General features: G+C 43.7%; 1 protein-coding gene across 12 annotated transcripts in view; it reads right to left on the reverse strand.

Moving 5' to 3' along the window:
* LOC129824989 (ephrin type-A receptor 7) overlaps positions 1-27,978 on the reverse strand; it is a 75,525-nt gene that overhangs the window by 17,389 nt on the left and 30,158 nt on the right. For all 12 annotated transcript variants that reach the window (XM_055884613.1, XM_055884611.1, XM_055884606.1 and 9 more), the window contains exon 6: positions 2,625-2,749. In XM_055884613.1, coding sequence (XP_055740588.1) covers positions 2,625-2,749 — 125 coding nt within the window. The remainder of the gene's footprint in view (positions 1-2,624; positions 2,750-27,978) is intronic.

Here is a 27,978-nt window from a genome sequence, read left to right on the forward strand (position 1 = left end):
GAACTGCTCCTCGAAGTTATTATCCCACACGTGTCTGACATAGACCATTAGAATTGCATGGTTGGCCACATCTGTGGATTCATCAAGCTGCAGTGGATAATGACTATTTGCACTGGTGCGCTGTGATGTCTGGTGCATTATGTCCTCAGACATGTCCTGGATTCTCTCCCTCATGGTGTCATTGGATAGGGGTGTGGTTTTAAGTTTGTTGGCGGCTGACTCTCCCACGATTTCAGTGCACATATCAACCACAGCAGGGAGTATGAGATCCTCTGTGCTGGCGTGGGCTTTTTTGCACTCAGCAATGCGCTGGGCCACAAGGTATGATGCGTGAAGTGCTTTTTCTTGTACCTTCCATACGTTCTTCAATGAATCTTGTGAGGCCTCCAGATACTGACATTTTCCTTTTTTTTTTTTAAAGGCAGCTGTCTTATCTTTGTGGCTTGGATGCTTGGTGTCCAGATGCTTTTTCATTTTGGAGGGTTTCATGCTATCATTAGCTAACAGCTCATTGCATAGGACGCACTGCGGTCTACATTCACCCTGTCTGTCTTCTATACACAGCACCAGTCAAAAGCTGTCATCAAGGCAAAGGGTGGCTACTTTGAAGAATCTCAAATATAAAATATATTTTGATTTGTTTAACACTTTTTTTGGTTACTACATGATTCCATATTATTCTACAAAATATTATTCTAGAAAATAGTAAAACTAAAGAAAAACCATGGAATGAGTAGGTGTGTCCAAACTTTTGACTGGTACTGTATGTAAAACCATATATGATGAAGTCGGGGTTGTATTTTCTCTTCTTGACAGGGACCGGGTTGTCTGCCTTGTTGTTGACATTAGAAGCAGCAGTAGATGAAGTGGGAGCTGCATGTTTTAAAAACGTGTCCATGATTTTACTCTGACAGCTAGCCTACATAAGTTAAATGACAGCTAACTATCCACATGTGCAATGACTGCAGAACACATCTGCATAGTTCGCTGTCAATCAAGCTAGCTGTCAGAAGAAAATCTGTATTATCTGATTGGACGTGTCACATTTACAACAAAACAATGTTGCAGAATGACATTTTTATTGGATCAGTGTGTGTGTGTGTGTGTGTGTGTGTGTGTGTGTGTGTGTGTGTGTGTGTGTGTGTGTGTGTGTGTCTGTGTGTCTGTGTGTCTGTGTGTCTGTGTGTGTGTGTGTGTGTGTGTGTGTGTGTGTGTGTGTGTGTGTGTGTGTGTGTGTGTGTGTGTGTGTGTGTGTGTGTGTGTGTGTGTGTGTGTGTGTGTGTGTGTATGTGTGTGTGTGTCGGGAAATCTGTCATTTCATTGGATCAGTGTGTGTGTGTTGAGCGAGGACGTTATTGTATTGGTCAGTGAGTGTGTGCACCGCGAAACCCTGCGAGTCAGAGGGTAGCTAGCCTTTTCACCACTTCGGACGCGCTGCACGTGTACAGTCTGCACCAATAAGCGGTGCGGCGGTATCCTTTCAAAATAAATGTTTTGGTGCGGTGTTTACCTTGCAAAGTAATGTTATTTTGTGTTTTATTATTCTATCTTTTATATATATATGTATATATATATTCTTGCCCAAGTCCCGCAACCCCTTAAAACCCTCCTGTGACCACCAGTTGAGAGTCACTGCTGTAAACGCTTTCTATTAAAGCCAATAGTCAGAAAAGAAGCTCTGCGATGCCAGGCTCGGAATCCGTTTGGATTCTACAGACTGCGTGTACTGTGTATTTTGTTGTTGATCTGTACATTTTTTTGTAGGCAAAAACACCAAATGGAATGCCAAAGACTATTAGGAGAGAAGTCATGCTTGTTTCCAATTTTACAGCTGGGCAGACTACAGCCACAGTACGTGACCCAGGAGACTGATTCCTGGCAGCCTGAGAGGTCGTGCTCAAAAGGGCCTGGAACCTCAGGAGCCATGGAATCTAGCCCTTTGATTTGTTGTGTTAAACCCACTCTCCTCAACCTCATCAACCTCCTCACTACCTTGCTCATCTGTTCAGAGTTAAGGCACACGGGAGCTCTATTATATATGAGGGGGCGAGGGAAGATACAGTAAGAGATTGTTAATGCTGGCAAGGTAGTGCAATGAAGTGTGTGCTGCCTGGCATGCGTGTGTGGGTGGCTGTGAAGGACCAGGGACTGATTAAAATCTTATGAGTGTCTCATTCAATTTTGAGACAAAGGACGCACTCGCAGAATCCTACTGATTCCACTCGCAGTGTCTTGCAGATATAATGCAAAATGAAGAGTAGGCTAAATGAAACTAAGATGAACAGGAGAGATAGAGGGAGAGGGTTGAGGAGAGCCAGAGTTGTCTGTGTTCAAAGCTGCCACACACAATCACAGACAGACAGACAATCACAGACAGACAGACAATCACAGACAGACAGACAATCACAGACAGACAGAGACAGACAGACAGACAGACAGACAGACAGACAGACAGACAGACAGACATTCAGACAGACATACAGACAGACAGACAGTCTCGCTCTCTATCTCTCTCTCTCTCTCTGTCTCTCTCTCTCTCTGTCTCTCTCTCTCTGTCTCTCTCTGTCTCTCTCTGTCTCTCTGTCTCAAACATTAATGGATTCAGCGGGGCATCACACACTCACTTTTTCGTAGTACTTGATCTCATATTCGGTGATGACTCCGTTGGGCTGCTCAGGCTCCTGCCAGGAGAGCTGGATGCTGCGCTGCTGCACTCTCTCCTTGATGACTTCACTGACTTGGGAGGGAGCTGTTGGAAAAAGACGTGTGTCAATACGTGATGGGCAAACATACTCACAACTCACATCGTGGCACCTGTGTGCTGGAGTCTTTCTCTACTAAGTATACTTCTTTTACTTTCTCAAACTCACATCGTCTCAAACACACACACACACACCACACTCACGCACGCACACACACGCGCGCGCACACACGCGCGTGCACACACACACACACGCGCACACGCACACACACACACACACACACACACACACACACACACACACACACACACACACACACACACACACACACACACACACACACACACACACAAACACACACAGTCTTGCAAACTAACCTTGTGGGGGGACACAATTCAGTCCCATTCAAAATCCTATTTTCCCTAACCCCTAAACCTAAATCTAAACTTTACCCTAACCTTAACCCTAAACCTAGAAATAGCATTTGCCCTTGTGGGGACTAACAAAATGTCCCCATTTGGTCAAATTTTTGTTTGTTTACTATTCTTGTGGGGACTTCTGGCCCCCATAAGTACAGTGAAACATGTCCACACACACACACACATACACACTCCTCCACTAGCTGCTAAACAACAGTCTTTCTGTGGCCGCCGTGGCTTTGCTACCACTCTGATGAATATTCACATGGCCACTCTTAAATGTTTACACCTCATAATGGAAATTTCAATTACAGTAGAAACAGTGGAAGATAGCGTTATCTCAACCAGTGTAAAACTGCAACGTGGGTTATGAATGACAATTAAGTTCAATTAATTCCAGTGAGACCCCGGGTGGAACAGGCAGCACTTATTCTCCCCCATGGCAGAGGCATTCAAAAAGCATTTTAGAGAAATGTACCTGTTACCTTGTGACACCTATTTTACAGCTGAGTAATTATCTGTTGCACTGGGCATGAACTCTGACAGTTTGTCTATTTTTATCTACTTCTACTGCACAGATAGTGTATTGTTGCTGCACCTGGTGTGACGAGCAGTGAAGTTACGATTGTAATTGTACATTGTAGCAGTTCTGAATATTGAAATTCTCACACACTTTTTAAATGTCCACAGGTAAGCAAGAGGAAGTAAACACAGAGACGCGTTTCTTAAGCAAAGATAATAAACTCAAGACATTGAATTCCAATATTGGTGCAGATGGGGAATGCATTGCTCATTGCTGGTGTGAGCTTGAAGACGGACAGGTTGATGACTGATACCCTTACTTCCATCTACAGTATCAACCACACAGTCATGCCTCAAGGCTAGTTGGCTTCTGAATGAAATGTCACTTTTATTTTCACAGAACCACAAATTATGACCGATACAGTTCAACTCCAAAACTTCAACAGAAAATGGAAAATAGTCCTCGTTGAACTTCAAGTTATTGATATTTGTAAGAATACGTTGAAAATACACAACGCAGAGAGAGAGGAAAAGAGGTCAAGAAGATGAGAAGTCGATCGAATTAACAATCAATGGAAATAGTGTTTTTTCTGTAATGGGGAGTTATTTATCAATGGGTCAGAGTCATGGGAGGAATTTGTCTATACAGTGAGCCTGAAACAGGATACTTGTTATTTGGCCATTGGCCCAGTTGTACTGCAAGGACTTCTAATTGGTCAACCACAGGCTAGGGCTGGGTAATAAAACAAAATCCTGTCCCTTTGTTCTGGGGAGATAATCACAGGAGAGAATCACAGGAGAGAATCACTGGAGAGAACCACAGGAGAGAATCACTGGAGAGAACCACTGGAGAGAATCACTGAGAGCATCACTAAGGACAGGGGAGCATGACCATCTACTTCCAAGCATGATTTGTCCTTTTGAATTAAACTATTTTCCTCCCCCTGATTTGCTTTGGGGTCTGTGTTGTTAAAGAATAACATAAATTGCTAACAATATTGAGCAGCCATGCTCAACTGGCGGACCGCAGTTCGAATTCGGACCAGAACGGGTTCAATATGAACCGAGGGTCCCGACAACACAAAAATCAAATTTTTAGGAACTCAGTTGGGCTTTAAACTTTCTGAACAAGGTTCAAATTCGAAAAGAATTTGCAGTTATCGTCTGGTTATGTTATTCACTGACATACCAAAGAGCTATTTTTAACCTGTCACAAATGTCCAGATGATTAACTACTGGCCATGTTAGCGAGATGGGTAAGTTAGGCTAACCAGCTACAGTTGAAGTCGGAAGTTTACATACACCTTAGTCAAATACATTTAAACTCAGTATTTCACAATTCCTGACATTTAATCCTAGTAAAAATTCCCTGTCTTAGATCAGTTAGGATAACCACTTTATTTGAAGAATGTGAAATGGCAGAATAATAGGAGACAATTTTTTATTTCAGCTTTTATTTCTTTCATCACATTCCCAGTGGGTCAAAAGTTTACATGCACTCAATTAGTATTTGGTAGCATTGCCTTTAAATTGTTTATCTTGGATCAACGTTTTGGGTAGCCTTCCACAAGCTTCCCACAATAAGTTGGGTGAATTTTGGCCCATTCCTCCTGACAGAGCTGGTGTAACTGAGGCAGGTTTGTAGGCCTCCTTGCTCGCACACGTTTTTTTCAGTTCTGCCCATACATTTTCTATGGGATTGAGGTCAAGGCTTTGTGATGGCCACTCTAATTCCTTGACTTTGTTGTCCTTAAGCCATTTTGCCACAACTTTGGAAGTATGTTTGGGGTCACTGTCCATTTGGAAGACCCATTTGCAACCAAGCTGTAACTTCCTGACTGATGTCTTGAGATGTTGCTTCAATATATCCACCAAATGTTCCTTCCTCATGACGCCATCTATTTTGTGAAGTGCACCAGTCCCTCCTGCGCAAAGCACCCCAAAACATGATGATGCCACTCCCGTGCTTCACGGTTGGGATGGTGTTCTTCGGCTTGCAAGCCTCCCCCTTTTTCCTCCAAACATAATGATGGTCATTATGGCCAAACAGTTCTATTTTTGTTTCATCAGACCAGAGAACATTTCTACAAAAAGTGCAATCTTTGTCCCCATGTGCAGTTGCAAACCGTAGTCTGGCTTTTTTATGGCGGTTTTGGAGCAGTGGCTTCTTCCTTGCTGAGCGGCCTTTCAGGTAATGTCCATATAGGACTCGTTTTACTCTGGATATAAATAATTTTGCACCTGTTTCCTCCAGAATCTTCACAAGGTCCTTTGCTGTTGTTCTGGGATTGATTTGCACTTTTTGCACCAAAGTACGTTCATCTCTAGGAGACAGAACGCGTCTCCTTCCTGAGCGGTATGACGGCTGCGTGGTCCCATGGTGTTTATACTTGCGTACTACTGTTTGTACAGATGAACGTGGTATCTTCAGGCATTTGGGAATTGCTTCCAAGGATGAACCAGACTTGTGGAGGTCTACAATTCTTTTTCTGAGTTCTTGGCTGATTTCTTTTGATTTTCCCATGATGTCAAGCAACGAGCCACTGAGTTTGAAAGTAGGCCTTGAAATACATCCACAGGTACACCTCCAATTGACTCAAATGATGTCAATTAGCCTATCAGAAGCTTCTAAAGCCATGACATCATTTTTGGGAATTTTCCAAGCTGTTTAAAGGCACAGTCATTTAGTGTATGTAAACTTCTGACCCACTGGAATGGTGATACAGTGAATTATAAGTGAAATAATCTGTCTGTAAACAATTTTTGGTAAAATTAATTGTGTCATGCACAAAGTAGATATCCTGACCGACTTGCCAAAACTATAGTTTGTTCACAAGAAATTAGTGGAGTGGTTGAAAAACGAGTTTTAATGACTCCAACCTAAGTGTACGTAAACTTCACAGCCAGATTATTTACCCAGTGACCTCGACCCCCGGGGGTCGCCATTGATTTCGTTGAGTCACTCAGGAATCAAAACACACAAGACATGGCAAAATGTGTAGAACAGACAAAAATTGGCTTTAAAACTACAAAATGTTCTATCTGCCCCATGGCATGGTGTTGAATTGCCGGGAATGAGCTTAAAAAATGCAAAATCTTCTCCATGCCAACAAGAGGGGTGGGAACAGTTTGGGGTCACATGGGTCACGAGGTTGGGGTTTATATCAATCCGAACCTTTGACATCTAAGAAAAATGTGTGAACGGACCTTCTCAAATAGTAGTTGAGTACCCCTGATATAAAGTATATCCTATATCCTATAAGATGAGATGGCAAAGGAATTCCCCATAGGGAGGAGGGGAGTAAAGAGCCCTGATTGTGTGGGAAGGAAGGTTGGTGTTGTAGCTAAAATCGGATAAAGTGCTGAGGTTTCTGTGTCATGCTGCTCAGTGACCCGGTGGGAGAGGAGCTCTCGGCGCTCTCTTGCCCTAACACGGCCTGACCCCAGATTTGTTTTAAGATGCCCTCCCTGCTAATGACTGCTGCTGGATTAAAACCTTGTTAGGGCTCATCTGCATTCCTGACAATAATGCACACAGTGGACAGTGGACACCAAAGACCATGTCACTACCCCCTGTTTTGACATGTCACGTATAATCCCATCAATCCAACCAAAATACGTGAACGATATATCCTTCTCACGATGGCCGGGCAGTTACAGGGACAATTAAGTTTTCCTTTCCGGAGTCACAACATGCGGTTAGGTCAGCTTAACTTGGACCAGCTTTGATGCTTGTTCTCTGCACCCTGTCATGTGACTAGCCCTTTAATTAGTGCAGACAGCCTCCCTTCTCCTGATTGATGTAAGTCCTGGTTTGAGTTTAGAACTGCCTCCAGACACCTCTAGTGTGTGTTCCTCTCTGAGGTTCTGCTCTGGCATTTTGTTTTCATATAAACGTGTCAATTACCCTGGGAGGATTTCAGCAGCCATTGATGTGGGTAGATAGATAGATAGATGCAAGCTAAAGTGACATTTGTACAGCTGAAAGCACTTGTAGCTCAGTAATTGGATCTTTTTACACTTTACTGTCGGTTACTTGGCTCCATCGACTATTTGTTTGGAGGTTGAACGAAGACGCTGGCTATTGTGTGAGTCTCTCTCGCTCGCTCTCTCTCTCTTTTCAGCTAAACTAGGACAGCAGCAGCAGCTTGCGTGAGCCACCGCTCCTCAAAGAAAACATGACAAAGCCAATAAAATAGATTGAGACGTTCAGTCTCTTGCCTGAGATCTGTAATTATACTGATGTGTTTCTATGATGAGTTGTAACACTGTGACACACACAACCAGACCTCATCATCAGCTCCACCTCATTTAGCCCCCTCTGGCCTTAGGCATTCTGCTGCTATGATTCAGTCAATCACCCAGCAGCCCAAAAAATGTAACTCCTCCATCTCACCGCTCCCTCCCCTCCCTCCCTCCCTCCCTCCCTCCCTCCCTCCCTCCCTCCCTCCCTCCCTCCCTCCCTCACTCAGCCATGGGTGACATAGAGACAAACAATTTGCAGATCAGTTCCACAGGAGAGAAAACCCTAATTCCAGGATAGTAATTCCAAAAAGTAAAGGGTAGCATTGGCCTTTAAGAACCTGCTTCTCCCCTGTGGATTACTACTCAGGCAGCACCCTGTGACAGCCATTAACGACATACTTCAAATTATGGAGGCCAGAACCCAGTCAGCCACTCTGAGACTTTTAACATACCTGAGGGGCTTAGTGTACCAGAAAATGGTATAATTGTTATGCCTGTCTCAAAGTGACTGTTTGGGGGAAAGCATTTGTGCAGTCGCTCACTCTGCAATATTAGAGATCTTATTAGTGACCCAGCAACACCTCCCCCTGTAAAGCTAACTGATCCAGAAACCCACTCTCTCTCTCTCTCCCACGTGCCGCACTTGAAAACCTTCATGAATACATTATGCAGGAACATTTTAATATCCGCTTCTTTCACTCAGCCGGTTGGCTCTGAGTAAGTCTACAGTGGCGGAAGCAGTGTCAGAGGCAGAAGAAAATGGCAGCTCGTTCTAGAAGCTTCTTTCTTTCTGCTCCTCTGCTTGGCTTGTGAACCAAACCAAAGGCTATAAACTACTCGTCTTTTAATTACCAAACTACTAAAGTCACGCTTGAGTATCTTACGCCCATACTATTGATTGAGTATACAAGATGACTTACCGTATACCATCTTAAAAGCCACAGCTACTTGACAGCATTTAAATCCAATACAAGGGGCCCGATTGCTGCGTCTATTCTTCAACAGGCTCTGCACAACAGACAGGAAATCTTCCGACAACAGGGCCATTTTGAAATCAAATGTTTTTGGTTCACGTGCTGAATACAACCGGTGTAGACTCCGCGGTGAAATGCTTACTTACGAGCCCCTTCCCAGCAGTGCAGAGTTAAAAAGTAAGCCACATATATGATGAATAAAAAAAAAGAAAGAGCAACACAACAAATACAAGAAATAACGAGGCCATATACAAGGAGTGTCAGTACCGAGTCAATGTGCAGGGGTATGAGGTCGTTGAGGTCACTGAGGTAATAAAATATGTACAAGTTGGCAGGGGTGAAAGTGACTAGGCAACATCAGGACATAATAAACTGAGTAGCAGCAGCTTATGTAAAGTGTGTCTATGTGTGAGTGTGGCGTCAACATGCATGTGTTTGTGTGTGTGAGCGTATGTAGTGTGTGCGTGTGTTAGAGCGTCAGTGTAGTATGCGTGAGTGTGCGGGTTGAGTCTAGTGAGAGTGCATAGAGCCAGCGCAAGAGAGTCAGTGCAAAACAATTAAGATAAATAAAGAAGTAATACAGTGGTCAATGTAAATAGTCTGAGTAGCCATTTGATTAACTGTTCAGCAGTCTTATGGCTCGGGGGTAGAAGTTGTTCAGGAGCCTTTTGGTCACAGACTTGGCGCTCCGGTACTGCTTGCCGTGCCGTAGCAGAGATAACAGTCTATGACTTGGGTGGCTGGAGTTTTTGACCCTTTTTAGGGCCTTCCTTTGACACCGCCTGGTATAAAGCTCGTGGATGGCAGGGAGTTCTGCACAAGTGACGTACTGGCCGCATACACTACCCTCCGTAGCCCCTTGCGGTCGGCTGCCGATCATCTGCCATACCAAGTCAAGTTGCTATCAAGGGTGCAGCTGTAGAACTTTTTGAGGATCTGAGAGCCCGTGCTAAACTGTTCAGCCTCCTGAAGGGGAAAAGGCATTGTTGTGCGCTGTTCACGACTGTGTTGGTGTGTTCGGACCATGATAGGTTCTTGATGTGGACACCGAGGAACTTGAAGGTCTCGACCCACAATACTACAGCACCGTTGATGTGAACGGGGGTATATTTTGCCCTCCTTTTCTTGTAGTCCATGATCATCTCCTTTGTCTTGCTCACATTGAGGTTGTTGTACTGGCACCACACTGCCAGGTCTCTGACCTCCTCCCTATAGGCCAATTCTATGACCTCCACCCTATAAACCAGGTTTTTGACCTGTCTCCTCGTCATCGTGTCTTCGGCAAACTTAACGATGGTGTTGGAGTCGTGTGCGGCCATGCAGTCGTGGGTGAACAGGGAGTACAGGAGGGGACTGAGCACAAAACCTTTAGGGGCCCCAATGTTGAGGGTCAGCATGGCGGATGTGTTGATGCCTACCCTCACCAGGACTCCTCGGCTGTCAGGAAGTCCAGGATCCGGTTGCAGAGGGAGGTGTTCAGTCCCAGGGTCCTTAGCTTAGTGATGAGCTTGGAGGGCACTATGGTGTTGAACGCTGAGCTGTTGTCAGTGAGCAGCATTCTTACGTAGGTGTTCCTTTTGTCCAGGAGGGAAAGGGCAGTGTGGAGTGCAATAGAGATTGCATCATCTATGGATCTGTTGGGGCGATATGCTAATTGGAGTGGGTCCAGGGTTTCTGGGATGATGGTGTAGATGTGAGCCATGCCAGCCTTTCAAAGCATTTCATGGCTACAGATGTGAGTGCTACGGTGTGTTAGTCATTTAGACAGGTTACCTTGGTGTTCTTGGTTACAGGGACAATGCCACTTAATATAATGTTTACATACCCTACATTACTCATCTCATATGTATATACTGTACTCTATACCATCTACTGCATCTTGCCTATGCCGTTCTGTACCGTCACTAATTCATATATTTTTATGTACATATTCTTCATCCCGTTACACTTGTGTGTATAAGGTAGTTGTTGTGAAATTGTTAGGTTAGATTACTTGTTGGTTATTACTCCATTGTCGGAACTAGAAGCACAAGCATTTCGCTACACTCGCATTAACATCTGCTAACCATGTGTATGTGACAAATACAATTTGATTTGATTTCCTTGAAATCTGGCCTCCACAATCACCGGACCTCAACCCAATTGAGATGGTTCGGGATGAGTTGGACTTCAGAGTGAAGGAAAAGCAGCCAACAAGTGCTCAGCATATGTGGGAACTCCTTCAAGACTGTTGGAAAAGCATTCCAGGTGAAGCTGGCTGACAGAATGCCAAGAGTGTGCAAAGCTGTCATCAAGGCAAAGGGTGGCTACTTTGAAGAATCTCAAATATATTTTGATTTGTTTAACACTTTTTTGGTACCTACATGATTTCATATGTGTTATTTCATAGTTTTGATGTCTTCACTATTATTCTACAATGTAGAATTTAAAAAATAAAGAAAAACCCTTGAATGAGTAGGTGTGTCCAAACTTTTGACTGGTACTGTACGTACGGTCACTGTGGGGACAACGTCTTCGATTCACTTTATAATGAATTCGGTTTACTGTTTCGCTAGTTTAGCATCCGCTTCATTGTACCACTTCCATATTGAGTGCGTCACTGGTTCTTCCTGTTTGAGTTTTTGCTTGTAAGCAGGAATCAGGAGGATAGAATTATGGTCCGATTTGTCAAATGGAGAGCTTTGTATGTGTCTCTGTGTGTGGAGTAAAGGTGATCTATAGTTTTTATCCCTTTAGTTGCACAGGTGGTAGAAATGTGGTTAAACCGATTTCAGTTTTCCTGCATTAAAGTCACCGGCCACTAGGAGCGCCACCTCTGGATGAGCATTTTCTTGTTTGCTTATGGCCATATACAGCTCGTGGAGTGCGGTCTTACTGCCAGCATCGGTTTGTGGTGGTAAATAGACAGCAACGAAACATACAGATGAAAACTCTCTTGGTAAATAGTATGGTCTACAGCTTATCATGAGGTATTCATACTCAGGTGAGCAAAACCTTGAGACTTTCCTAATATTAGAGATCTGTTGTTAATAAAGAGACAAACACCACCACCCTTGGTCTTTCCAGACTCTGCGGTTCTGTCCAGCTGATGCATAAAACCAACTTGATTTATATTATCCATGTCCTTGTTCAGCCATTACTCCGAGAAGCATAGCATTTTACAGTTCTTAATGTCCCGCTGATAGGATAGACTCGAACGGAGCTCAACCAGTTTATTCTCCAGCGATTGCACATTCGCCAATAGAACATTTGGTAGAGGCGATGTATTCATGAATACATCGCCTCTGTAGTCTCACCGCGCCAGCCTCTATAGGGCCTTGTCCGGGTTAATCAATATGTCATTCGCCTCATCCTCCTCCTAATCGAGGTTAGTGATAGCTGTTCTGATGTACAATAGCTATTTTCAGTCATAGGAGAACGATGGCGGAAACCGGTGGAGGATGCTGAGGGGAGGACGGCTCATAATAATGGCTGGAACGGAGCGAATGGAATGACATCAACCCATGTGTTTGATATATTTGATACCATTCCACCTACTCCGCTCCAGCCGTTTCCACGAGCCCGTCCTCCCCAATTAAGTTGCCACCAACCTCCTGTGGCGGAATCATTATGCACCAAAAACGTTAAGCTCAGCATCAAAAAATACACAAAGTAGCAATTGGTCAGGAGCCCGTAAAACGGCCGCCATTCCCTCCCTCGCCATTCTTTTTCCAACACCATAACCACCTACAAACAAAATAGACCTACATTGGCTTATGATATAAATATTAGACTACGGAAACGGGTGTGATATCACACAGACAGGAACCACCTCGGATCCTGTATTACACAGAGCAAGTTGTTTTTCGTCTGTCCAGCGTCCTCTAGATTTCATCCTGTAGAGACCATCATTTTGATATTTATGACCCACTTTGTTAAGGCACTCAACTTTAATAGACTGGGAGCTTTTTTTAGACCTCTTTTCCAGAAGTCTATGAAAACATCAAGATCGGCGACAGAATGGTCCCAGGGTTGACGCTAACGAGCTATGACATAATTCTGATGACTTCCCATTTGACATTGTGACTCCCATAAGAGAGAAAAACTCCCTGGTATTAATTGTTGGCGGCGCCCAGGAGAGAGAGGGACGTTGAAGCAGTGGGCCAGGGGAAGTAGAACTGGTGTGTGTGTGTGTGTATGTGTGCGTGCGTGCGTGTGTTTGTGTGTGTATGTGTGTAGGTAGTGGTTGAACTCCCTCATTGTTACACCTAGGTTCCCAAAGCTATATAGCTTGATTGGCTGTGAGGCAGTGTAGTGCTGCCTGGGCTGAAACCAGCCGGGGCCTAGTAGCCTAGTAGTGAAAGGTATTCAAATCACTCAGTAGGCTGCACACTGGGAGCAGACATGAAAATGAATAGCGAGGGAAAATTCCCTTTTTGTGTTCAGCGCAGTCAGTAAAGGCTCAGTGAGTTCGAAAATAAAAACCTCAGACAATGATAGCCTCGGCCTTTGATGAATGTGAGTGGAACTATCGGAATTGGCGTGACAAGGTTCTGGCTAGTGGGCCTCCACCCGTGAGTGTCCTCCGCCCGCCCTCTCTCCTGCCTGCCCGCCAAGACGAGCCACACACGGAAATGTGCTTCCCCATCTGCCGCTCACAGCTTTGTCGCCTCCATTTAGAGCCGGGGAGGGAGACAGAGAGAGCGACCACTGCCGATGTAAATCGTTCAGCCAGTTAAGTAACGCTTTCATTTTTTTGAGGGCTTCAGCTTTCATGTGGATGACATCGCTGAGTGGAGTTCTTTGTAACTGAGAAATGCCCAAGCTCTGCTCTGCACCTTCAGCTAAACGAGGCCTGTCTCCTATCACTGCCATCCCTTGGCAATCTCATTCTCTTTTCAAACCAGACATTACGAACAGATAATAAGGATCTATAAATTGTAGCTAAAGCTATAATGTCATATTATTCATCGGTAGGTTACACTTCATTGATCATCTCTATAGTTTATCTGATTCTAATTCAGTGTGAGTGCTATGTATAAATGAGGATGTGTGAAAATACCCATGTATAAGTACACTTGATGGGGTGTGCTTCAAAATAGAGTTAGAAACAGCTCGAGGACAGACCACTATCTGCATAATGACAATGCTGGAATATAGGACACCTTTGCAAGGGAGGTCATGGGGGCATCTGTTTCAAAGCAATTAGCAAATACTGATTTGGGGAGGCTGGCTCTTTCATGTTCCATTGGAGAACTGACAGTTCCACAACTGAGGGGCCAATGATGAATACATATCTAACACTTCAGTACTGACAGCTAGACGGGGCCTTCAAAATGACATTTCCACATCATTATTTTCCCGCTCAAAGACCTTTTTAGGAAACCTAGTCTCCCTATTGTATATTAATTTGTATTCTCCTGGATCAGTGAGATTTCAAATCCAATTGTCTTGGCTTCAGAACTTTTCTGAAAGTGTCACCGTCTATCATGTACTGTATGTTACTACTGTTTTTAAATACCATGTGACAATGATATACTATATCTTTTTAAAAAATCGAAGAAAAGCTTTCGGACCGGAATTTGAATCACCAATGAATAATTTCACGATCGCCCAATTTTATGTCTGCAAAGAAATGAGATTGAATGCGTTTCAGTAGGTCTCCTGTGTGTCACCCTCCATAACAACATGAGTAGACCCGTGTGCCGAGCTGTGAAGCTGTGTGTGTGACTCGTAGCAGAGGGTCAGCGGGGAAAAAATTGCTCCAGACCCCTTTAATGTTCATGCTACACTGACGTGCACACATTATGCGCCATGCGCATCATTCCCCCTCCATCGCGTGCTGACAGGGAGTCCGTTCGTTCGTTCGACCCTGCCCCTCGATGGCCGGCCCATGCTGTGTGAACACTGTCCTAATCTCTAAATAGCATTCGGTTGTGTAACAGACGCATAAATCACTGGTTAACTTTGTTACATAATTGTTTAGCCAGCAGGGACCCCACTTATTGAAAATCCACTCCGCTGCTCTGTGTCAGTGGCCAAATTAGGGAACAGGGCTAACCGGGCTGGCAGCCTATCATCAGCCTCTCTGAGACACACCCCGATTCCTCCAAGAGAACAGGAAAGTTGAGGTTTTGTTTTCAAGGCCGGGGGCCAAAAGAATTCTGTCTTCATTAGGACATTTCCCTGCCTATAATAGTCAACTGGGCTAATGTACTATAATGATGGCACAGACAATAATACATGTCTGAACCCAGAAAAAGAGGGTAAACAAAGGGTAAACAAAGGTTTGTGTACTACAGTACAAACCTCAACACTACACCGAGACCATGCATTCACCCCTGAAGTCAAATTTGGCCTCTTTACATGCAATAACTTCATCATAAAATGTCCACTTCAACTACGCATTTCTGTCAAATCCTCTGCTGCTCACATTGAGGAGTATACGAGAGCTCAATTTAATGCAATACATTTTACTAGCTGCCAAACGAGGGCTTTTGTTGACTTCCGTTGGCAATCAAAATTTCACTGACTATAAACAGAAGGCCTGGATGTGAGAGGAGAAGAATGTAAACGGCGCTAAACGCAAACGTGTTTCACGGCGGTCGTCAGAAATGAATGACACGGTCAAAAACAGAGTGAGAGCTCTGCAGCTTTGTAAATAAATCTTGGTTTTGTTTGAGTCCATCTGAACTCACTTAATTAGATTAAATCCCAGTTGGAGAACAGAACAGAGCAGCCTTCCTGGAAGATGTACAGTGCCACATCCCGGATCCCGGCTCCTAATTGCAGCATTTCCCCGAGATCAACGGAATTCACCGCCCAATAATGAAGTCATAAAAATATGTCATGCCCATGCTCCTCCAAATCCTTTTTTTCTTGGGAGTCGTATTCTAATGATGATATCTAAGTCCTGCTCAGCACACTGAATGTCACAGGGAATCGTCTGTGAAACAACAGATGCGGCCCAGATGAGAAATGAAAGTAGCGGGACAGGCGGTAATGTACTAACGTAGACGCGTGGTTCTGCTTATCGCCCGCCTCAATGACCTTTCTACTGCAGGCAGCTGCCGGGCATGTCTTTTCAAATATACTAACAGACCTAAGCAGAGATATGCGTTCGCATACACAGTGGCTTCATTATTTATCTTAATAAAACAAAGGCTCTGGCGTGAAAAGGCGCAGAGGCAGATTACAGCAGTGGCGCACACGGACAAACGTTCCTAAGAGTAGTGACTGTGGATATTTACAGGATCCGCTGCTAACCAGCCACAAGGCCCTCCACCTCCTCCTCGCTTCTATCAAAGGTCAAAGCACAGCCCCAGGCCCCCGGCGCATGCATCTAAATCCTTGATTGGATATCCAAGCCATACAGGGATTGAAACGCAAGATAATTCATAAAATGCAGTGTGCTGGTGACTGATGGGGCCCTGCTTGGGTCAGAATCCAGGCAGGGCTATTATATAGGGGTTTGGAGTATTATGGCTACTTATCTATGCCTTCCCACAGAGGCAGCTCTGCCTGCCTTAAACTGCCTTAACCCCGCATGCTCATTTCCTTATCAGCTGCGAATAAATCTTGTGTTTGGCAATGCCAAATATGAACATTTCAAATTAGACCTCCACACAACCATTTCGCAGGAATGGGGGGAAAATGTGATCACCGAGGGTTGGCATCATAAACATTCATTCTAGAAATACCTCTGTCATCACCTAGATGATCATATTAATCAGAGTTCTTATGCCCTTAATCACAGTCTTGGACAGCATCCATCGCAGGGAAATCATATCCAGAGCCCCTCCAGCCAAGTCTGTAATTTTGCACTGAGCACTGGTTGGACGTATTGTGTTGATTGCCAACAGATCCAGGCCAAGCCGACAGGCCTCTCCCTGTCTGCCTCTACCTATTTGAAAACACTGAGTCAGGCCCATACCTGTGGATTCCAGGCCAAAGGCAGACTATCTCTTCCCCCAGTGTGGAAAATAACCCTGCCTACTTGAAACAATTTGGACAGATGCGGGGGTGCAGTATGTTGGGAAAGAAAGACATCATCATCACCCCTGGTACTGCTGTGGCCAGCGTGCCAGAGTCTGTCAAAAGATAAAGCAGGGGCAGCACAATCATCAAGGCTGTGTTTTCAAACACCACGTATTTGCGGTAAAAGTGTATTTTGTTCTGTTTGGCAAGCAGACAGGAAATGATCAGTGGAAAGAGGGACACATCTGTGTGAGTGGGGACAGGGTACCAAAATTGGCATCACGGAATCACAGCAGTGAGATGAGAGGCGAGCTGTGTTCTATTCAACAAACACTTGAATGGCGACTAAACAAAAGAAACAGAAAAACAGCTCAGATTATTATCCCCCCCCCCCCCCCAAAAAAAACGACAACAACTACAAATATTTTAGCCAACCCCAGTAGTTTTCACCACAGCTCTGACACCCTCCGATTACTTTCAGCTCTTGATTCAGGTGAACTGGGTTTCCAAAGCCACAGGTCACGCTCTCAGAGGGGAGGTATGCTGCCTCACAGCTCTCTCATGTCGGCCCGTAAATCCCCCCCCGCAAATCCAATAAATGCCTCAGCCACAACCCCGCCTAGCAACACCTCATTCTACCTCCTATTTCACCACGCGATCAATGAAACCTCCGTCGCTACTGCCGCAAACCACAACCCGGCTTGCGCTGAGGTGATAATGACCGTACATGGAAGTCGGAGGAATAGACCAAGTGGGTGTAGGACGGAGCATAACTCATTCCGCCCGTGACAGGCGAGCGTGCCTGTCCATGTAAAAAACAACATCAGCTTCAGCTGTGCCCCATCCGGGAAACGAAGAGAGAAGAGAAGTGCATTTCTGGAGTTAGTGTGCCTAGCGATGAGGGACAGAGCTGGCACGCCCACCCAACTCCAAGCAGCCAGTAATGACGGGGAAGGCCCACATACTAGCAGCAGCGGCCGAGATGACTAAACCCTGCCTCAGACACCCAGACAAACCTAGCCCTCAGCCCGCCCTCCACTGAGCCATATAGACAGCTCAGACATAGATTGCGCAAAACAGTCTGCTTAGTCACGGTATAGTTTTGGGGGTCGGCTTTTTCAGTCTGTCATCGACGGTGAGCTGCACTATCATTCATCTGTCTGATGTGAAGCAAGCTTGATGTCTTCTTTATGTTCAGACAAAAACAAAATGACAGGGCATGACGAAAAACAGACATAGGCACACACACATACATTGACAGGGTGTGGCCCCCTTAGCTCACTTTACACTTCAACATCATGCTACAGACATAGTTCTTTCAGAGAATACAGTAGAAATACACTGTATTGACGGTTCATCCATCTACAGTATGTAGATGCGTTGATGATTTGAAATGTGCCGGTCCAACCAGCCATATCTAGCTATTACTTCTGTCATATTAGCTAAACGGAAACACAAACTGATTGTGATTCATGTGTGCTTAAAATACACAGAGAAACCCAATGACTGTGTCTATGGGGCTTTCCCATATAACACCGCAAAACATTACAACTCCTGCCTTTTGACAGTCAGTTTGCCACATCTCCCCAACTTGTAACAATCTGTTTTGATCACAACTGTATCCATGATTAATAATACAGTGTCAGGTAAAAGCTGTTTTTTGACATGCTAAAACGTACGTTGTTTCCACCCCAAAGTTGGGAATTAGTTGAACAGCATCAGAAAGGGCCGGCCTTCCCTCCCCCTGGGATTTCAAATGGCTGTGATGTGCTACCTGCTAAAACAATAACCTCACTCAGGTTGCTTAGCCGAACCCAGAGCTGACTAGAGAGGATCTCTCTCTCTCTCTCTCTCTCTGCCCTACAAAGACCAGTCAGACAGTGTCCTTTGTCCCTCCTCCGCCCTACACAGCCAGCTTCCAGGGCATGTGATTGGCCACAATTCGCTAGGCACAAATCGGCTTCAGTTTGCCGTGAGAAGCGCAACACCACAGTAACACCCAGCAGATAACCAGGTTAGCTCCATTTCCCTAGAAAGCAGCCCCTTAATCCTCTTCAACACCGGGCTGTGTGGGATCAGAATAACAATCAAAACGAGAGTTTTGAAGGTAGCCGTCCCACATCTCAGCTGGTGGGATATTGGCTAAGCTGTACTGTCCACAACAGCATGACCCTTAACCCAGGAAATAGAGCCACAGGAGGTTCTGTCTGCTGATGTAGAAGGATGTGGTCTGTTTGCTGTTGTTTTGTATTCAGTACCTGAACTGCCTGTGGTTAAACTAATTCCCCCAGACCGCAGCTCTCAGGAAAATAACGGATCTCTCAACACAATAGCTGAAATGATTCTACTGCTACACAAGCCAGGGAAATAATTAATGGGGTATTATAAATGTAGTATTTTTTGGTATTCTAACAATACTAGTAAGTGCATGTGTGAGTGTGTGAATCTGTTCTCATATTTTGACATAGTGCCAGAGCCCAGGGTCCCTATCATAATGAGTTACATTGGCATCATTATTTCATGGTAATTATCCCTCAGAACGTTATTCAGTCACCTGATGAGAGGATATATTTGGTTACTAACTCTTGGACTTTGTAATGACTCTTTCTTCTCCCCTCAATCTCTGACATAAAGCAATATATCGACACTATCCGTGTGGTAGCCTATGGCACTTTGAATAGAATACAAGGAAGTCTCTAGTATTGAATGACAAACGCTATAAAAGCTACAATTCAACGTTTTACTCAAGGTTGAGAAACGTTTTTGTAGCGGACAGACCAGCTATATTTATGGAGTCGGATTTTAAAGTAAGCACAGAAAAGCAGGACAACTTTTTTGTAAATGTTCCATTAGCTGCATAGTGTTTTCTGATTTGGGGACCAAAGCGAGACATTTTAATGGCTTTATGATGAAGTTATTGATAGTTGCTTCAAATGACACACCCAAGGAATGGTCCAATAAAACTCAGCAGATGAATCCGTTTCTCTGGTTGTATGAAAGGAGGAACAGGGCCAGAGGAAAGTATTGAAATGTAAGAGGGGAATAGAAAGGCTGGCAAAGGTCTTTGAAGTCTGATTAAAGTTTGGAGCTTGGCTAGATACAAAAAAAAAAACAATCTTACTCCAAATTTTCTCTCGGGAATTGTATTTTATTTCTCTCAAAGAGAAGGCAGGTGCAGTATGAACACAAGTTTCTTTCATGGGGGTGTGGGGGGGGGGGACATTCCCTAATCTAGTACAAATGAAATCGCACTCTGGTCAAATAAAATTCTCAGTCCTCCAACTGGAACTAATCAGTAGTCAATGCCTTGAATCACAATCTCATTGTGTTGCTTCTTAGGGCGTTTTCACACATAATTATGAGCTATAGTTCAAATCAGAGTTTGATTATTTGCTACATTGTATTGTTGGTTGGTTTCACATTGCCACAGTTTAAACAAACTAAGCTGCCTAGACAAAACTTTGTGTCCATGCAAGTCCATTTGTTTATTGGAGAAAAATGCTCACGTTAAATCCATCTATTATCGTCATGTAGCATCACTTACGTGTCCTAATCGTCATATTACTTTCGCTTTGGTCTTCCAACAACACGCGGGAGGAAAACAGCGCAATAGACGCTCTAACTGCGTCACGCAGTCAACAAGGTATATTCAGTTGCCTTGTATAGCTGTATAAGTTTCCTCTAATCTGCAAATGGATGTTTCAGAGATATCAAGTTATGATAAGGTGTGCATTTTATCAAACGCTCGCAGTCAAACAACAAACAATACTGTTCGAATCAAGTTATTTTCCGTGTGTTTGGTCCGCACCAAGGTAGGAATGGAAAAGGTCCCGAGACCATCTTTTTTGAGCGAACCCCAGTGCGTTGTTTGATGCACTCCTGATTCTGGACAGAGTGTTCGCACCAGTCCGAACGAACCGAACTAAGGGGGCAAACGCATTCGTATCCATATCCCACGCACTCTCCATTTTGCTTCGATGTGGATTTAGGACAGGCGATGAGGGGTAAGGGGTGTTTGTAATGCAGATAGATATTCTACACCGAGTAGGACCACCAGCAATGCAGAAATCACAAACAAACCACTTTTACACAGATAGTAGATTTTTTCCTAACAATGGGCCCAAGGGATAACAAAATTATCTGAAATTGGACTAAGGCGACTAAATGCTGTGCATATAGGGGGAGTTAGTGACCGAGGATCCCTCAATTGAGAGATCAAGTAAACCTTGTTGATGAAGATGAGCCAGGTGTCACTTCTATCAGCCATTGTGTATTAGAGGGAAGGATTTGCCATTACAGTAATTGGTCATTTCTGTGCGTTGTGAGACAGTAAGGAATAGGCTTAGGCCTAAGTGGGAGGGCTGGACAATCGTTTGCTTTCAGGCCGTTGAGCTTGTCTCGAACCCCGTTCCCAATTACCCCCACAGCACAGTGACAGACAGAGGCTTTCACCTCTCTTTGTGTCACACCATATGTTTTACTTTAGCAAATCCAAATCCACTTTGTCACCAGTTAATTGGAGGATGTTGTCGTGTCATTATGTAAATATCAGGAATGTTCACACAATTTAACATGAGCTACCTTTCAGTTATCTGGAGGTAACAAACGAACACAACTACCAGTCTGGGAGATCAGCCTCCTCTCACCTGCAAGCAGCATGCTTAGTAAAGCCATCGTGGAGCAGTATACCTTTACAGTATCAGCCCATGTGCCAGTTACCTGTAATGTCGTATCCACAGTGAAACAAGAAGGTCTTGCCAAAGTGTATTAGTCTAGCCACTATGCGACAGTATTTATTTTTTGGCCACGGCTACTCAGTGGTGCGACAGCGAGGCAATTTAAGAGGAATTCAACACATTTCATTTTGTCGGTCTCTGAGGACATCAGCTCCTCCAAGTTTCATTTAAATTGAATTTTTCCTCCGAGAATACTTTTCAGAAAACAATCCCAAAAAACACAATCCTGGCTCTCTTCAAAGAAAAAGATATTGACAACTCCAGTAAGAAATATGGTCATTTTATATGCATGAGGAACTGTGTGACCTAGAAAGCACTTTTTTTTGGCTAAGCTTTAGGCACATCCACACAATCACAACAAACAACAAACACAAAGAATATCAAAAAGACTGAATCTGGTCATGCAAGAATAATGCATCCCCAACACAGACTATTGTCTAATGTACTACCTGAAGAAATATCCTGAGACACCATAGAGGGTAATTAAGCCATTTATCAAGCAGTGTTAAGTTGTGAAACCATGTTTTTGGCACCTGAGTATAAAATTATTACATTTCACTGATGCTCAAGGTTAACTAGGCAATTAAATTCCCTACTACATGACTCCCTAGTTAATATAGGACACTGAAGGAACCGTTCGAAAAAGGCTTTCTCTAGATCGTCTTACAGAACTGTCGAAGGATTTCGTTTAAGACAACCAAAGATGACCACAGAGATGACTCCACTCTCTCCTCTGGGCATGAATACTGAGGAAAGGAGGCAGGGAGGAACGTTGGTTTCAAAGCCCACAGAAGGTCACTTCTCGACAGTTAGTCTCTCCAGCCCAGATGTGTCCCATCTGCTCCACAACCAGTAACCAACTCTGCGAACTCTGCGGACGCTATAATCTTTTTACTGTTGTTTTTATATCAAATCATCCAAAGCAGCCTAGCAGATGGCTGTCATATATTCCCCGTGCTTTGATAAAAGACAATGTGTTGTTGGTACGGAGCTGCTGGTGTAGCTACGTTGGGGAGGTGAGGGGCTCAGTTAGCACAGCTGAGGAGACTAGCAGCTAGTGAGATGAAACCGAGTCATAGTCGCTGTAAGGCTTTTGAGGCGACAGCTTTGGGGTCAAGAGGTCGACCATAATTACCAGCGGGCCTTTCGCGAGGTGGCAACCGCTGTTTGAAGGTTTTCTGGATTTTTGTTCTTTTTAATTTTCCTCCCGTTTTGAGCCAAAGTATTCTTCTGACTCAAACTCATTATTATTTCCAAGTGTGATGATCTGAATAAAGGGGAAAGGGTGAAGCATGGGGTTGAAGACATAATTAGTTCCTCTCACTGCAGGAGACAGTATGCTGATGAGACAATGAAAGAGTGAAACAACAGACCTGTCAATCTGCCTCTATTCCTTTCGTGAGTAATGCTCACAGACACAGAGAAAAATCTCTCTCTCTCACTGCTATCAAACTACATTGTTGTGTTATGCAACATGCAAGTTCTGCCAAATCCCTTCCCGTAAGACAATCTGTGGTTCTCCCGAAGCTGAACAGAAAAGAAGAAGAAAGGTAAGTAGGTAGCTGTTTGCTTGTTGCAGACATGTGGCAGCTCCTGTTCTGCCGCACAGAGTTGTTTGAATAGAACGGTTCCCTCTGTATAAAAGTCATGGTGACAAGTTGAAATAGACTGCAAATGGATATCAAATGTCCTTTAACCTCAGGCTGACCGAGCTGTTTTCCAGTGTGTGTCAGACTAGCAGACAGAGTTAAACCTGTCACCTTGAGTTAAACTGTCTGGGTCGTATGAAAGGTATCCCCCTAGTCTACACCCACAGCAGAGCTGGGAAAATGCCCTCTGTAAAAGGAACAAACCATCAAGGTCTTGAGATTGGGGAATGGCTTCGTGGGAGTGTGTATTTTTTCTCTCAAGTCTATGGGGATTTGGCAACTGTCAGGCACCTATGACATGCATCACTATTTAGGTTTTATTACCAAACTCCTTTAAGTTCTTCGGCAGGAAATGAAACACTTGAATGCCTATTCTGCAAAGTGCTGGAGCCCTTTCCAGCCAGGGTATCTAGCATGGATGAGCATGTGTTCCATATAAACACAGTGCCTGGGAGTCACAGGTGCATGCTGGGTTTGTGTGTGTATGTGTGTGCGTGTGTGTGCGTGTCAGAGAAAGAGAGAGAGTATATGAGTGTTTACTGGGGCCTCCCAGTCACCCCCATGGGCAGTAAAGGGAGTAGAGCCTTTGCATAGCATCACAGGCCAGCCCCAGCTTGCTCTACAAATACAAACTTCTATTATTTGATCCATTTGTCGCCATGAATGTGTACTGTATGTATACTTGTATATTGTATATATACTGTATGTATACTTGTATGTAAATTTGTATTTGTATTTATTAGGGATCCCCATTAGCTCTTGCCAAGGGAGCAGCTACACTTCCTGGGGTCCAAACACATCAAGACAGTTACATTACACATAAAACAAAACATAAAACAGTACATCATATAATATCGCTAAACCAACACATATCCACAACAGAAAATGCACAATACCACCATAAAATAAAACCACAATGTACGTGTGTGTAGCGTGTGTGTGTGAATGCCTGTGTCGGTACCTGTACATGTGTCTCTTCACAGTCCCCGCTGTTCCATAAGGTGTATTTTGATCTGTTTTTAAAAATCTGATTCTACTGCTTGCATCAGTTACCTGATGTGGAATAGAGTTCCATGTAGTCATGGCTCTATGTATTACTGTTAGCCTCCCATAGTATGTTGTGAAGAGACCTCTGGTGGCATGAAGAGACCTCTGGTGGCATGTCTTGTGGGGTATGCATGGGTGTCCGAGCTGTGTGCTAGCAGTTTACAGACAGACAGCTCGGTGCATTCAGCGTGTCAACACTTCTTACATCTTGAAGGCACCGGCGGTAATTATGCACAAGAGTTTCATACTAATGCTGAATACATTGAACCTATGTTATGAGTAATGTTATCGGTGCTAAATACATTTTCATTATTTTCCATTCGCGTTTCATTGTTCGCAGGTCATGCTATTATTTATCCCAGCCCTCATCCGCTATTTCCACCCAGCCATGGACTGCTTCATTTAGGATTTGTCAGTCAATGAAAGTCGTTAATAATAAGAGCAATCAAATTTTAAATTAACTATATTAGAGTTACATTTTTGTGCTAAATGATATTTCTCAAGTAGACATTTACTTTGTAAGGGCATTCATTTCACTGAGCTCATAATCTGTACTACATGGAATTTTCCTATATGCCAGTATCTTCTATATGCCAGTGGACTTAAACTAATGAGCCATAGAGGAAAATTTGAGATTCCTTGTCCTAGACATAAAAAGTGAAAATTTGAATTGTTGGAACAGTTGAAAACTAGCTAGCTGGCTTAATCGGGCATATTTACAGAAACGTTGATTGATGTGCATTGTCCCTGTCAGAGGGTGTAAATGTTCTGGGACAGTGAAAAGTTCAGTTGCTGTTCCTAAGGTAAACAATAGGTAGCCTGGGGAAAACTTTGTAGCCTCAAACTTGTTTGCAGTTTCACAGGCTTCTAAATAATGAAACTGGTTGCAATCCTGAATTCTGTGGGAAACACCGGCTAGAAGATAAAACTGAATAAGAATCAGCGCCGTAGCCTTTTAACTTTGACAAGATTCCCAGCTGGGCAAAACAACATCATAATCACAAAAGAATTGCAGTTCCCGGCAGTGTTTTCAATCCAGATATCAAGTAACATTCTTTTCTACAAATGTTCAAGCATCACTGCAAACGCAACACGCTTAGACACACACACAAACACAAAGAAAGTATAGAATGAGAGATTGATAGATATTGCTTTCATCAACATTATCCTAGCTACGAACGGGTAAGGAACAAAAAGTCATTTTTTCAAATGCTATTTAGTGGGCGGTAACAAATGTGTTTTTCACAGCTCCTCAACACAGTCTGCCTGTAACCGTGTCTGTAAATGTATCCTTTCCGAGGCAGAGAGAGAGAGAGAGAGAAACGGGGCTGTAATTCTGACAGAGTGCATGGAACGCTTAAACTCGGTGTGTTCTCAGAGAAAGGCCCTTCTGCCACTGGGATGTCCACTGGTGGTGATAGACACCAAGTCAAGGGGAAAGAGGGAACACTGTGGGGCTACTGTGAGAGAGAGCTCAGTCATGCACGCCAGATTCAGAGGGATTTAGGTAGCTCGTCTGCCAGCAATAAAAGACTGAAACAGGATACTTGGGGAGATTAATTACCTAGATAGGCCACGATAATGCCATTTAAATAGGAAAGTAATTAAAGTGCACCTTCCATGAAAATTATTCATTGCTGACGGATTGGGTGACAGGCAAATCAGGAGGCATTTACAGAAAGCTACAGGTTAAGTGCCGGAGCGCTTGTGCTTCGGGGAGACCACCGCTGTTTTATTGCAGCTGTTGAATCGGACTGCTTTGCCCAGCTCTCATCAAATTACTGCATGTGGAAGGACAGAGAAAAAAGAGAGGGGGGGGGGGCTCCCAGGTAACATAAAACCACTGACAAATGCAACAAAGGAGAATCCGCTTAACTTTAAAATGACACCGGCCACGATGGCGGTGGTCAGTGGGGAATCCTCCGAATCAATCCACTCTGTCTAAGGCCACCATGACAGATTAGGACATTAAAAAGAATCAATCAATGGGCCTTTGTTTCCATAAGTGTTACTCTCACCAATACATTGAGAAATATCAATTTTGCAGTGAAAAAGTGTAGATAAAGTGACCATATATATTACTGTTCGAGAACCACAGAGTATCAGCTTGCATGGTTGCCTGTTTAAACACTGCTCACTCCCAACATTTACCTAACTAATTTCACTGTGTTAAAGGGGCAATCAGCAGTTGCTACATCCCTTTTTGGACTTGTATTTAATGATATGTACCCATTGATTCTTGAAGAATATAACTTAGAAATGCCTCACGATCAACTGTCGTACCCCATCAGAACCCCAGATAAAAGCTTGTTTTACTCCAATGTTTGTAAACAAAGAACATGTAAACAAACACTATATAGCCTCAAAACACATTTAAAACTATCATTTCGATATCATGGGTGGTCAATCCTTGCATCTATAGCTCGGTCAATTCATTTTTGAGAGTGATTACATTCCCTCAGCTTCGTTAATGTTTCTCCTGCTGTTTGCCGCTTTGAGGGAGATGAATCCTCCAATGATAGCACTAATACTTGTTGCGGTAGACCTTCATACAAATGACTGACATCAAACAATAAAGTAGTCCTGACAATACCAGTAGCCCAACAACTTGTGTTGAAAGGGGGATATTTGCTTCTCACGCAAGGCTAGAGCATAGAGGCTTTTCAGATCAAAGTGAAATGCTTAGCTGACACTCATGCGTGCCACAATGCATTTTCTCACTGAGTAAAATGGTGGCAAAGGGAATAGTCTGTTGTTCCCTTTGAATGTTTAAATAGGTTTGCACTTGAGGACACTCTGATCTCATTTGAAGTAGATATGAAGTTACACAACAATAGTCCTGAAGGAGATGATCTAAAAATAAACCAGGAAAGCAACATTGTTTTATCTGAATCCATTCATCTGCAAAAATGTAAAAAAAAAATTTAAAAGGCTATCAACGTGCGACCTGTTACAGTTCCACCGTGAAGGAGGATGAAATGAAGAATAAAAGACGACCCCAATCTTCGTCGAGGTGTAAATAAAACATATCGCTAAGTTATATCCCAATCCCACGCTGACTCATACTAGAGGGCTCGGAACACAAATAGCGACAGTAGAAGTTTCTATCGGTATGTAACCTGTTCGCTGCTCCTGGCTAATATGAGCTGTCAGCATTAAAATCAATTTCCACAGCTTCCCCCTTTCCCTCTTCAAAGGTGCAATGTGCAGAAATCGCTTCGCCATTTCCTGGTTGCTAAAATTCTAACAGTTTGCCTATTTTCTGTTCATATGACAAAAAAGCAATGTATTGTGTAGAGCAGTGTTTCCCAAACTCGGTCCTGGGGACCCCAAGGGGTGCAGGTTTTGTTTTTTGGACCTAGCACTACACAATTGATTCAAATAATAAACTCATCGTTAAGCTTTGATTATTTGAATCAGCTGTGTAGTGCTATGGCAAAAAACAAAACGTGCACCCCATTGGGTCCCCAGGACTGAGTTTAAGAAACACTGGTGTAGAGAATCATTATACCATATAAACCGCTGTGAAATACATTTTCAATAACCAAAAATATAGCATTTTCAGCTGTTTGAAGCTGTTATACAAAACCAAAAGTTAAATACTCAAAAACTAAACTTGACAACGGGAAGCATAGAAATAGAGCACATAGAACAGATCTACCGCTTCTTAGACTTCAATTAGATTAATCTATAACTCACATTTCTATGTGAATTTGGTTGGTCGCCAA

This window comes from Salvelinus fontinalis, chromosome 27 (genome assembly GCF_029448725.1).
Source record: "Salvelinus fontinalis isolate EN_2023a chromosome 27, ASM2944872v1, whole genome shotgun sequence".
In the NCBI taxonomy this organism is placed as follows: Eukaryota; Metazoa; Chordata; class Actinopteri; order Salmoniformes; family Salmonidae; genus Salvelinus; species Salvelinus fontinalis.